General features: G+C 43.6%; 1 protein-coding gene across 1 annotated transcript in view; it reads left to right on the forward strand.

Annotated features, from left to right (window-relative positions):
- Positions 1–14,482, forward strand: part of gbe1a (glucan (1,4-alpha-), branching enzyme 1a) — a gene marked incomplete in the record, with an annotated part of 159,816 nt that overhangs the window by 143,214 nt on the left and 2,120 nt on the right. The window contains 1 exon segment of the mRNA XM_029770386.1: positions 4,055–4,187. Within this exon segment, the coding sequence (XP_029626246.1) occupies positions 4,055–4,187 (133 nt within the window).

Genomic DNA, 14,482 nt, shown 5'->3' on the forward strand with positions numbered 1-14,482 from the left:
CAACACCTGTCTCATTCCCTAGAGAGATGAGAGGGGAGGGAAGAGGAGAGAGAGGGAGGACAGAGGAGAGAGAAAGAGGGAGGAGGAGGGAGGGAGGAGGAGAGGGGAGAGAGCGAGGACAGAGGAGAGAGAAAGAGGGAGGAGAGGGCGAGGGAGAGCGGGAGAAAGAGGCAAGAGAGGGAGGATAGGGAGGGAGAGATGGTAAAGGGAAACAGTGTGATGTTAGCTAGAGACAGAGAGGGAAACGGTGTCACGTTAACTAGGGACAGAGAGGGAAACGGTGTCACGTTAACTAGGGACAGAGAGGGAAACGGTGTCACGTTAACTAGGGACAGAGAGGGAAACGGTGTCACGTTAACTAGGGACAGAGAGGGAAACGGTGTCACGTTAACTAGGGACAGAGAGGGAAACGGTGTCACGTTAACTAGGGACAGAGAGGGAAATGGTGTCACGTTAACTAGGGACAGAGAGGGAAACGGTGTCACGTTAACTAGGGACAGAGAGGGAAACGGTGTCACGCTAACTAGGGACAGAGAGGGAAACGGTGTCACGTTAACTAGGGACAGAGAGGGAAACGGTGTCATGTTAACTAGGGACAGAGAGTGAAACGGTGTCATGTTAACTAGGGACAGAGAGGGAAACGGTGTCACGTTAACTAAGGGACAGAGAGGGAAACGGTGTCACGTTAACTAGGGACAGAGAGGGAAACGGTGTCACGTTAACTAGGGACAGAGAGGGAAACGGTGTCACGTTAACTAGGGACAGAGAGGGAAACGGTGTCACGTTAACTAGGGACAGAGAGGGAAACGGTGTCACGTTAACTAGGGACAGAGAGGGAAACGGTGTCACGTTAACTAAGGGACAGAGAGGGAAACGGTGTCACGTTAACTAGGGACAGAGAGGGAAACGGTGTCACGTTAACTAAGGGACAGAGAGGGAAACGGTGTCACGTTAACTAGGGACAGAGAGGGAAACGGTGTCACGTTAACTAGGGACAGAGAGGGAAACGGTGTCACGTTAACTAGGGACAGAGAGGGAAACGGTGTCATGTTAACTAGGGACAGAGAGGGAAACGGTGTCACGTTAACTAGGGACAGAGAGGGAAACGGTGTCACGTTAACTAGGGACAGAGAGGGAAACGGTGTCACGTTAACTAAGGGACAGAGAGGGAAACGGTGTCACGTTAACTAGGGACAGAGAGGGAAACGGTGTCACGTTAACTAGGGACAGAGAGGGAAACGGTGTCATGTTAACTAAGGGACAGAGAGGGAAACGGTGTCACGTTAACTAGGGACAGAGAGGGAAACGGTGAACTGCAGCTAGAAGACAGAGGGAGGAGATGAAACTGCAGGCGGAAGGAGAAAAGAAGGGAGAGATTTACATTTTTTGCTGGTTTGTTTTTCAGATAGTGGGAGATTCACCCAGAATCAGAGAGGAGGAAGAAGAGGCAGAGAACAGAGGAGGATGGTAAACAGGGAAGGGGAGGAGGAAGCTGTTCTTTGTTCTCTTACATTGTGTGGCAGGTGTCCTCAGAGAGAGAGAGGGAGACAGAGAGAGACCCAGTCCATACTGTTAGGTGTAATTGTGCTGTATTCGTCCATTTCCCCAGTGTAACTTCAGCAAGGAATTCAAAAAGGCCTCGAGAGGAGGAGTGCAGGTAGCTTTGGATGGAGCAGCAGAATATTGTCTTGTGTTTGCAGGTTTTAGCAGAAATCCCTCCAGAAGCTCCAATTTCCTTCTGAATCCCCTCTTTTTCTGCTCTCCCTCTCCCTCTGATCCGTTTTCTCTCTCTCTCTCTCTCTGTGATCCTTCTCTCCCTCCTAGCAGGTGATAAAGGGAGGACAGAGGTGTGCAGGTATAATCTATGTTCTAAATCGCGAGCCAGGCCAGGTTTAGAACAGGGGTAAGGGAAGCATAATTACCTCCGTGTACGTGTGTCCACGTGCGTGCGTGCCAGCACACTTTAGCATGTTTTGTCTTGTCATTTCCGGTGTCAACATTCAGTATGTGCCTTAGACCGCTGCGCTCCCGAGTGGGAGAGGGCTCCCGAGAGGGAGAGGGCTCCCGAGTGGGAGTGGGCTCCCGAGAGGGCTCCCGAGTGGGAGTGGGCTCCCGAGTGGGCTCCCGAGTGGGAGTGGGCTCCCGAGAGGGCTCCCGAGTGGGAGTGGGCTCCCGAGTGGACTCCCGAGTGGGAGTGGGCTCCCGAGTGGGCTCCCGAGTGGGAGTGGGCTCCCGAGTGGGCTCCCGAGAGGTCTATAAGCTCCAGAGTGGTGCAGCGGTCTAAGGCACTGCATCTCAGTGCTAGAGGTGTCACAATAGACGCTGGTTCGATTCCAGACGGTATCACAACTGGCTGTGATTGGGAGTCCCATAGGGCGGAGCACATTTGGCCCAGTCGTCCGGGTTTGACCGGGGGTAGGCCATCATTGTAAATAAGAATTTGTTCTTAACTGACTTGCCTTGTTAAATAAAGGGTTAAATAAATAAAATAATGAAATAAAATTAAATATTTATGTAATGTTATTAAAGCCAGTCCTTCCCTGAACTGTTTTCCGTAGATAAATCACTGAGGACCCCTAGTGGTGATGACTGGTCACTGACATCTAGAGAGGCAGAGAGTACGTCGCCCAATAATCTCACCCTTCTCCCAAAGTGTCCACTTGTTCACTTCCCTTCAATGATTTGAAAGGAAATGACTGCTATAAGAAAAATGGTGGTCCCACTAAACCAATCCAATGCTTTGAATGTGATACTTCAGGAGGAAGAGCAGTGTTCAGTATGTCATGTTGTTGAAGCCAGACTCTCTCTCTTGATCTCTGTAGCAGCTGAGGACCCCTAGTGGTGAGGACTGGTCACTGACAGCTAGAGAGGAGAGGCAGAGGTGTTTGGAAGAGCAGGGGGTGTATTCATTAGAACACCGTATATAAAAACATTTTTGCAACGGAAATATGCAGTACCAGTCAAAAGTTTAGACAGACCTACTTATTCCAGGGTTTTTCTTTATTTTGACTATTTTCTACATTGTAGGATAATAATGAAGACATCAAAACTATGAAATAACACATGGAATCATGTAGTAACCAAACAAAGTGTTAAACAAATCAAAATATATTTGAGATTCTTCAAAGTAGCCACCCTTTGCCTTGATGACAGCTTTGCACACTCTTGGCATTCTCTCAACCAGCTTCACCTGGAATGCTTTTCCAACAGTCTTGAAGGAGTTCCCACATATGCTGAGCACTTATTAAGGATCCCCATATGTTTTCAAATAAATGCAATTTTTCTGGCCTGTAAATTGATTTTGACAAACAAATCGGTCATAAAAACAATCTATGCTGATGAGTTTCAGTCAACCCCTGCATCCATCTCTACCTCTCCCTCCCCTGCATCCATCCCTACCTCTCCCTCCCCTGCATCCATCCCTACCTCTCCCTCCCCTGCATCCATCCATCTCTACCTCTCCCTCCTCTGCATCCATCCATCTCTACCTCTCCCTCCTCTGCATCCATCCCTACCTCTCCCTCCCCTCCATCCATCCATCCATCCCTACCTCTCCCTCCCCTCCATCCATCCATCCCTACCTCTACCTCCCCTCCATCCATCCATCCCTACCTCTCCCTCCCTCCCCTCCATCCATCCATCCATCCATCCATCCCTACCTCTCCCTCCCCTGCATCCATCTCTACCTCTCCCTCCTCTGCATCCATCCATCCCTACCTCTCCCTCCCCACCATCCATCCCTACCTCTCCCTCCCCTGCATCCATCCATCCCTACCTCTCCCTCCCCTGCATCCATCCATCCCTACCTCTCCCTCCCCTCCATCCATCCATCCCTACCTCTCCCTCCCCTGCATCCATCCATCCATCCCTACCTCTCCCTCCCCTGCATCCATCCCTACCTCTCCCTCCCTCTGTCCTTATATCCCTTCCCACCCTCCATCTCTCCCTCCCTCTGTTTTATATCCCCCCCACCCTCCCTCTCTCCCTCCCTCAGTCTTGATATCCCTCCCCACCGTCCATCCGTAGCTCCATCCTTCCTTGACCCCCCCCTCAGATATCGTATCAAGCTGGACAGTGATGCTGAGCAGTATGGGGGACATGGTCGACTGGACACGGACACAGAGTTCTTCACCGAACAGGAACCATTTAAAGGTGTCAACGACCAATGGCAGCCACACTCTTTGAAGGTAGGCTACGGTACCGCTGTGTGGGTGTTGGGTCCTAGGTAGGTTCCTCTGCAGCCCCTGTGTGATTATACTTTGCTTCGTGTATTTTTTGGAAATGTGCGGAGCTTTTTTTACCCATGTTGTTGTAGGCAGAGGCAGGTTGTGGCATAGACCATTGTGCCACTCGGGAGTTACCTGTGGCGCGGATGTTTAGGCCAAGCTGTGTATAGTTTTTTTGTGGGCAACGGTGTCTAGATTGAATTTGTATTTGTGGTCCTGTGCTTCTGTCCCTCCTTGGCTGGGGACAGAAGCACCAGATCATCAAAAAACAGTAGACATTTGACTTCAGATTCTAGTAGGGTGAGGCCGGGTGCTGCAGACTGTTCTAGTGCCCTCGCCAATTTTGTTGATATATACAGTTGAAGTCGGAAGTTTACATACACTTAGGTTGGAGTCATTAAAACTAGTTTTTCAACCACTCCACAAATTTCTTGTTAACAAACTATAGTTTTGGCAAGTCGGTTAGGACATCTACTTTGTGTATGACACAAGTAATTTTTCCAACAATTGTTTACAGACAGATTATTTCACTTATAATTCACTGTATCACAATTCCAGTGGGTCAGAAGTTTACATACACTAAGTTGACTGTGCCTTTAAACAGCTTGGAAAATTCCAGAAAATTATGTCATGGCTTTAGAAGCTTCTGATAGGCTAATTGACATCATTTGAGTCAATTGGAGGTGTACCTGTGGATGTATTTCAAGGCCTAGCTTCAAACTCAGTGCCTCTTTGCTTGACATCATGGGAAAATCAAAAGAAATCAGCCAAGACCTCAGAAAGAAATTGTAGACCTCCACAAGTCTGGTTCATCCTTGGGAGCAATTTCCAAACGCCTGAAGGTACCACGTTCATCTGTACAAACAATAGTACGCAAGTATAAACACCATGGGACCACGCAGCCGTCATACCGCTCAGCAAGGAGACGCGTTCTGTCTCCTAGAGATGAACGTACTTTGGTGCGAAAAGTGCAAATCAATCCCAGAAACACAGCAAAGGACCTTGTGAAGATGCTGGAGGAGACAGGTACAAAGTATTTATATCCACAGTAAAACGAGTCCTATATTGACATAACCTGAAAGGACACTCAGCAAGGAAGAAGCCACTGCTCCAAAACCGCCATAAAAAGCTAGACTATGTTTTGCAACTGCACATGGGGACAAATATCATACTTTTTGGAGAAATGTCCTCTGGTCTGATGAAACAAAAATATAACTTTTTGGCCATAATGACCATCGTTATGTTTGGAGGAAAAAGGGGAGGCTGGCAAGCCGAAGAACACCATCCCAACCGTGAAGCACAGGGGTGGCAGCATCATGTTGTGAAGGTGCTTTGCTGCAGGATGGACTGGTGCACTTCACAAAATAGATGGCATCATGAGGAGGGGGAAACAATGTGGATATATTGAAGCAACATCTCAATACATCAGTCAGGAAGTTAAAGCTTGGTCGCAAATGGGTCTTCCAAATGGACAATGACCCCAAGCATACTTCCAAAGTTGTGGCAAAATGGCTTAAGGACAACAAAGTCAAGATGTTGGAGTGGCCATCACAAAGCCCTGAACTCAATCCTATAGAAAATTTGTGGGCAGAACTGAAAAATCGTGTGTGAGCAAGGAGGCCTACAAACCTGACTCAGTTACACCAGCTCTGTCAGGAGGAATGGGCCAAAATTCACCCAACTTATTGTGGGAAGCTTGTCCGAAACGTTTGACCCAAGTTAAACAATTTAAAGGCAATGCTACCAAATACTAATTGAGTGTATGTAAACTTCTGACCCACTGGGAATGTGATGAAAGAAATAATTCTCTCTATTATTCTGACATTCTTAAAATAAACTGACCTAAGACAGTAATGATAATGCAGAGGATCTTCCCAAGTTTGCTGTTGACGCCATGCTAGTTATTGGATTCAAATCTCCACTTGTAACGGCCGTCGTTAGAATTAGACCAAGGTGCAGCAGAGGATGTGTTCATCTTCAGGAATTTATGACAAAAAACCGACAGCCAAACAGTCCTGTCAGGTGCAAACACTAAACAGAAACAATTACCCAAAGGAAAAACATGCTCCTTATGTGTGACTCACAATCAGCAACAACGAGCTTCAGCCACATACGGCCCAAAACAAAGAAATACAAAAACATAGAAAAGGGAACATATAACACGCCCACCCAATGTAACACCCTGGCCTAACCAAAATAAAGACAAAAACCCCTCTCTATGGCCAGGGCGTTACACCACTTTTGTGAATTGGGGTTTGTGGTCTCTATATTTTATCATTTCATTTAGGATACCATCAACACCACAGGCCCTTTTGAGTTGGAGGGTTTATATTTTGTCCTGTAGTTCATTCAATATATTTGGAGAATATTCAGAGGTTAAAACTTACCGTGGGATTTAAAGGAAATATATGGGAATTAACGGAAATATCTAAAAATTTAATATTAATACCATTTAAATGTTGATGTTTTTTTTGCATTGGATATATTTACCATATCATATGGAGACAGAAACATAAACCTTTTACCGTGGCATTTGTAGACATAATTGCAAATGATTAAATCCTTCCAATAGAAGTAAAAAAACAAAACAATTTAGTTACTAATTGAACTTTAATTAAATGATTTGACTCTTCACATGGGATGATTTCACTGAACAACAAAAGAAAGGGAATATTGAATGATCCCCAATGATCCATCGCATCTCCCAAAAACGTTTTCAACATCGAATGATCCCCAATGATCCCAAAAACATTTCAACATACATCGGTAAAATGATCGTCTAGAAACTAAAGCATTGGTTGTCTTCCTCTCAGGCTTCCATGTCTTCTCCCTGGACCTCCTCAATGTCCACCTCTTGAACATCAGACTCTGAGGCCTCATCTTCACTGTCACTTTCCAACCTTGTTGAGGATGGCTCGTTGTCAGGCAAAAAAAAACTCAAATTTGCCCGGATGGCCACCAATTTTTCGACCCTTGTATTGGTCAGCCTGTTCTGTGGTGTGTGTGTTCCCAGTTGCGCTGTGAGGCGGCTGATGTTGGTGGGATTTGGAGGATAATGGAGGCAACAGGGGAAAGAGCCTCAGATCCACAAAGTCCCTTCCACCAGGTGGCTGATGAGATATGTTGGCACGACTGCCATATTGCATCTCCATCCCAAAGCCCTTGCTTGGAAGTGTACTTCACCAGACTGCCAAGAACCTTGCCCTCATCCAGGCCAAGGTGGCGAGAAACAGTAGTGATGACTATGGCTACTGTTATAGGTTTCAGGAGTTTCAGGCTGCTTACCACTCCTTCCCAAAATACATCATCCAGGAGGATCCTCTTGATGAGGCTGTCCATATCGGCAGACTGTGATATGGTCATTTCTTGGAGAGACTCCTTCCCCTCCAGGAGACTGTCAAACATGATGACTGACAACACCACCCCAACGGGAGTTGCTGGGCAGCTTCAATGTGGTGCTCTTATTCTTCTCACTTTGCTTGGTGAGGTAGATTGCTGATGAGCCTTCACATACCTAACCATTTCCTTGGCTCTCTTGTAGAGTGTATCCATTGTTTTCAGTGTCATGATGTCCTTGAGGAGCAGATTCAATGCGTGAGCAGCACAGCCAATGGGTGTGATGTGAGGGTAGGACTCCTCCACTTTAGACCAAGCAGCCTTCATGTTCACAGCATTGTCTGTCACTAGTGCAAATACCTTCTGTGGTCCAAGGTCATTGATGACTGCCTTCAGCTCATCTGCAATGTAGAGACCGGTGTGTCTGTTGTCCCTTGTGTCTGTGCTCTTGTAGAATACTGGTTGAGGGGTGGAGATGATGTAGTTAATTATTCCTTGCCCACGAACATTCAACCACCCATCAGAGATGATTGTAATACAGTCCGCTTTCTCTATGATTTGCTTGACCTTTACTTGAACTCTGTTGAATTCTGCATCCAGTAAATGAGTAGATAAAGCATGTCTGGTTGGAGGGGTGTCTGCTGGGCGAAGAACATTCAGTAATCTCTTCCAATACACATTGCCTGTGAGCATCAGAGGTGAACCAGTTGCATACACAGCTCGAGCAAGACATTCATCAGCATTTCTCTGACTACGTTCCTCCATTGAGTCAAAAAAACTTCTGATTCCAGGAGGACCATGAGCTGTTGCTATCGATAAGGTGTCTGATTCATAATTTTCACCTCCAATACAAGTAGAGGGGCTTTTGTCAGAGGTTGCTTGTTGTGAGCGCTGAGGGAACTTTATGCACTTGGCCAGATGATTCTGCAGTGAAATGTCTCCACACATCAGATAGTGCCAAATATACAATTCCATATACAGATAAATAAACTCAGCAAAAAAATTGAAAAGTCCTCTCACTGTCAACTGTGTTTATTTTCAGCAAACTTAACATGTGGAAATATTTGTATGAACATAACAAGATTGAACAACTGAGACATAAACTGAACAAGTTCCACAGAAAAGATCTTGAGAATCAGCTGTACATATGATGGAAGATTGCACTGTGCATACAGAGGATTGCAATTCCATTGAATTGTGGATAGTTTAACCAAAATATGCCACTAGACCTAGAATTGCCTGATGTGTATCCCACAGAAAAAGGTTCACTGTTATAAACTAATTTTTTTGATGAATTTAAGCAAAAATCCCCAAATTCCAGGGCTTAACTTCCCATGAAAAATGTCCAGAAAAATTTACCCGGAAAGTTTCCAACCCTAATTGCAAAATCCAGTGTGTTCTGGTAGTTTTTTAATAGTTGATTATAAGATTTGTATTTGATCATGTATATGTTTTTGCTGTTTGTTCTTTATTGTAGGGCCAAAAGGTTTATCCATACATCTCTGTTTTGGATAGATAATTCTTCATGTTGTTGTTTGTTTAGTGTTTTCCAATGTCCCCAGAAGTGGTTAGAGTCTATGGATTCTTCAATTACATTGAGCTGATTTCTGACGTGCTGTTCCTTCTTTTTCCCTAGTGTATTTCTGGATTGTTTTAGTGATTCACCATAGTGAAGGCGTAGACTCAGGTTTACTGAGTCTATGTTTTTGGTTGGATATGTTTCTCAATTTCTTTCTTAAGTTTTTGTAATCTCTCTCTGCTGGTTCTCTGTCACTGTTTAACCCTGTTCCTAAACTCACTCACTCACAATTATAGATAGTAGTTATTCTCTGTATCTAAACCCACTCTGCTGATTGATCATTGGACTGCAGTCCTCATTACACACACCCCTTTTTCATCCATCCTTTCCTCCTCCCTCCATCCCGCTGTATCCTCTCCTCCTCCCTCCATCCCGCTGTATCCTCTCCTCCTCCCTCCTCCCTCCTCTCCTCCTCCCTCCTCTCCTCCTCCCTCCATCCCGCTGTATCCTCTCCTCCTCCCTCCATCCCGCTGTATCCTCTCCTCCTCCCTCCTCTCCTCCTCCCTCCTTTCCTCCTCCCTCCATCCCGCTGTATCCTCTCCTCCTCCCTCCATCCCGCTGTATCCTCTCCTCCTCCCTCCTCCCTCCTCTCCTCCTCCCTCCTCTCCTCCTCCCTCCATCCCGCTGTATCCTCTCCTCCTCCCTCCATCTCCCTCCATCACCATTTGCATAATATAGTGGAATTAAATTGGCGTGTCATTAGTCATCACGTAGCCTATATTCTATACTGAACCAAAATATAAACGCAATATGTAAAGTGTTTCATGAGCTAAAATTAAAGATCCCTGAAATGTTCCTTACACACACAAAGCTTATTTACATGTTGTGCACAAATGTGTTTACCTCCCGGTTAGTGAGCATTTCTCCTTTGCCAATATAATCCATCCACCTGACAGGTGTGGCATATCAAGAAGCTGATTAAACAGCATGATCATTACACAGGTGCACCTTGTGCTGGGGGACAATAAAAGGTCACTCTAAAATGTGCAGTTTTGTCACACAACACAATGCCACAGATGTCTCAAGTTTTTTGAGAGAGTGTGCAATTGGCATGCTGACTACAGGAATATCCAACAGAGCTGTTGCCAGAGAATTTAATGTTCATTTCTCTACCATAAGCCACCTCCAACATCATTTTAGAGAATTTAGCAGTACGTCCAACCGGCCTCACAACTACACCAGCCCAGGACCTCCACATCCAGCTTCTTTACCTGCAGGATGGTCTGAGACCAGCCACCTGGACAGCTGATGAAACTGAGGAGTATTTCTGTCTGTAATAAAAGTCCTTTTGTGGGGGGAAAAAATAATATTCTGATTGGCTGGGCCTAGCTCCCAAGTGGATGGGCCTATGCCATCCAAAGCCCACCTATGGCTGTGCCCCTGCCCAGTCATGTGAAATCCATAGATTTAGGGCCTAATTAATTAATTTAAATTAACTGATTTCCTCATATTAACTGTAACTCCAGTAAAATTGTTGCATTTTGCCGTTTGGTATTTTTTTGTTCAGTATATTTATCCAACACAATGATGACATTATGAGTATTATGAGCTGGATTTCTCCTGTAGCTCCTCAGCTGGTTGTTTTCTGGTGTAAAACATGAGTTGTTATGAGGCCATTCATTGCGTTGTAAAAAAAAAACTGTTTTGATGCAGGATTAAAATGATTTAGACTATTTTTATTTCTCTGATTGACGCGCGCCTCTCATTCACCATTCTATCTATCAGCACTTTACAATGTGAGCTGGAATGCAGTTAGCTTTTTTGACAACATAGTTGTTTGAAAGCTGAATGTTTTTACTTCATATTATATGAGAATGAAATGAGAATGAGTTCTCAGTCAACTTACCTAGTAAAATGGATAGCCTGTGGGCAAATCCAAATATGGAAACAATGAATTTATATAGACTACATAGGCGGCGAATACATTTCCAGTTTGGGGAAGTTTACAATTTATCCTACCAATCTACTTACCAATTATGATATTCGTATGCACAGTTTCATTTCAATAATACAATTTCTCAAAATCATTGTGACGTGGTTAATCCTAAAAATCCACTAATGCTCCTCTGCCATATGAACACATTGATACACCGTGATCCACTGACGTAAAGGACTCAGAGATGGCCCATAGGCCAATGCAGCCGGTCTAATAACTTATCAACTAAGTAAAATACATTAGGCCTAAAAACGACAAATAAAAACAGTAGAAAAATATGATCAATTCAATCACATTCATCTCTCTCTCTCTCTCTCTCTCTCTCTCTCTCTCTCTCTCTCTCTCTCTCTCTCTCTCTCTCTCTCTCTCTCTCTCTCTCTCTCTCTCTCTCTACTCAGCCTGTCTGACTCCCTTTCTATCTTTTCTATTAGCTAATCAATTGATCTGTTCCGTATGTTGGGGAATTGATCAAAAAAAATAAACAATCAAAGGGTTAACAATTCACACAATGAAACAATGAATGGGAGCATTCTGGAGAGAGACATGTCTATATCTTCACCACGCCCTTATGCTTTTCACTGACAGCCACACCTAAAGTGTTTTACAACAGTGACTGCAGCCAATCAATCCAACATGGCAGCATGTCAAGTCGTTTGTTTGTGACGAGTACATTTTAACCCACTAATAACCTATATATTTATGGCTGAGTAACTTCCTTGTTGTGTAGTGCAAACTATTTTATTTTTTGTTGCTGGTGTAAAGATCACGTCAACTTGGCACTTCATTTTAAATCGCTGATGAATGATCTTGAGACTGATTCCCTGACAATGTTTTTAATTTGCTGTTTCATGATTTTGTTATACTCTTGTGAATTCTATGTTTTTTCTTTTACTAGATTACTTGTAGTTTTTCATGTTGTTTGTCTGTAATTTTTGTAATGACTTGGCGCTGCCTATCTTGGCCAGGACGCTCTTGAAAAAGAGATTTTAAATCTCAATGAGCCCTTCCTGGTTAAATTAAGGTTAAATAAATACATTTTTTTTTTAATTAAAAAATCATCAGATAGGCCTATTGCCACGGGCTTCCCACATAGATATGCACTTGTGTTTTTGAAACAATCCACAACTATTTAAAAAAATATATAAATAAATAAAGCTAATGATCCTCGATCCATCTGGCTATAAGTCATGCTTTATGGTGAAGTATTTTATTTATTTCTGGGGAGTATTTATCATTTTTTGTAGATGTATTTGAACTTACTTCCTTAGCCTATTCAAAGCGCCACATATGCCATTTCTCTCCTGTTCTATTGGTTTTCAACTTTCCTTCGTTGTCCAGTAGCCAAAGACACAAGCCATAAAGACACAAGCCATATACACAAGCCATATAAACAACCCATATTAACAACCCATCATAGCTGTTGCATCTTTAGATACCTCCTTTTTCTAACAGATTGTCATCTGTCCACATATGGACTCTGCTCTCATCTGCTGTTTACAATGAAGATGCTTCATTACAGGAGTTGCAAGTTCTGTGGAGATTAATTCACATCATGTAAATTCGATTTCTGTCATTCTGAGCACCGTGGGTGGACGCCATAAGGAGTTATGGTAAATTGATCAAATGGCCAGTAAATAAAAAAAGAAAAAATCCCATTCACGTTGTCCGGCGTCACATTTTCATAACGAAAAGACAGACAGACAGACAGACAGACAGACAGACAGACAGACAGACAGACAGACAGACAGACAGACAGACAGACACAGACAGACAGACAGACAGACAGAATGGTTAATTAGCCAATAGGAGACACAGACAGACAGACAGACAGACTGGTTAATTAGCCAATAGGAGACACAGACAGACAGACTGGTTAATTAGCCAATAGGAGACACAGACAGACAGACAGACAGACAGACAGACAGACAGACAGACAGACAGACAGACAGACAGACAGACAGACAGACAGACAGACAGACAGACAGACAGACAGACAGACAGGAGTTGAGGTATTAATTGAGCTTAAAACAAAAATAATGTAAAAAACGATGTGCTATTATCAAGTATTCTCGCGGCTCGCTAGAGCATTGTGGACTGCGGTGTGGCAGTGGTCTGAACAGGGTGCTCCTGCTCCGAGCACCATGGGTTCAGTCACAGTCTTTTACTGATCAGCCTGCATACAGCGAGCCTTGCACAGCGCCTTCAGAAAGGATTCACACCCATTGACTTTATCCACATTTTGTTGTTACAGTCTGAATTAAAAATGGATTACATTGACTTTTTTTTTTTTTTTTGTGTCACTGGCCTACACACAATATCCCCGTAATGTCAAAGTCGATTTTAGTTTTTTTAATTGTTTGCAATTTAATTAAAAAAGGAAAGCTGAAATATCTTGAGTCAATAAGTATTCAACCCCTTTGTTATGGCAAGTTTGAGAGTAAAACTGTGATTAACGATTCCCATAATAATTTGCATGGAGTCACTCTGTATGCAATAATAGTGTTTAACATGATTTCTTAATGACTACCTCATCCTTTGTATCCCACACATACAATTATCTGTAAGGTCACTCAGTCGAGCAGTGAATTTCAAACACAGATTCAACCACAAAGACCAGGGAGGTTTTCCAATGCTTCACAAAGGGCACCTATTGGTAGATGGGTAAAAAAAATTAAGTTAATATCCCTTTGAGCATGAAGGTATTAATTACACTTTGGATGGTGTATCAATACACCCAGTCACTATAAAGATACAGGCGTCCTTCCTAACTCAGTTGCCGGAGAGGAAGGAAACCGCTCAGGGATTTCACCATGAGGACAATGGTGACTTTAAAACAGTTACAGAGTTTAATGGCTGTGATGGGAGAAAACCGAGGATGGATCAACAACATTGTAGTTACTCCACAATACTAACCTAAATGACAGAGAAAGAAGCCTGTACAGAATAAAAAATATTCCAAAACATGCATCCTGTTTGGTGTCCATCCTGTTTGCAAGAAAGGCACTGAAGTAATGGGTACACTTTACTTAACACCCAGCGTCATAACGCGTCATAACTATAACAGGTGACATAGCCTGTTTATAATATGGTCTTAACAAGTCATAACCATGTAATATGTCATAACATGCCGTGTCCTAACAGCTTACATTTAAGTCATTTAGCAGACGCTCTTATCCAGAGCGACTTACAGATTGGATAACTATAACAGGTGACATAACCTGTTTATAAGATGGGCTTAACAAGTCATAACCATGTAATATGTCCTAACAGCTGACATAACCTGTTTATAAGATGGGCTTAACAAGTCATAACCATGTCATATGTCCTAACAGCTGACATAACCTGTTTATAAGATGGGCTTAACAAGTCATAACCATGTAATATGTCCTAACAGCTGACATAACC

This window comes from Salmo trutta, chromosome 12 (assembly GCF_901001165.1).
Source record: "Salmo trutta chromosome 12, fSalTru1.1, whole genome shotgun sequence".
Lineage (NCBI taxonomy): Eukaryota > Metazoa > Chordata > Actinopteri > Salmoniformes > Salmonidae > Salmo > Salmo trutta.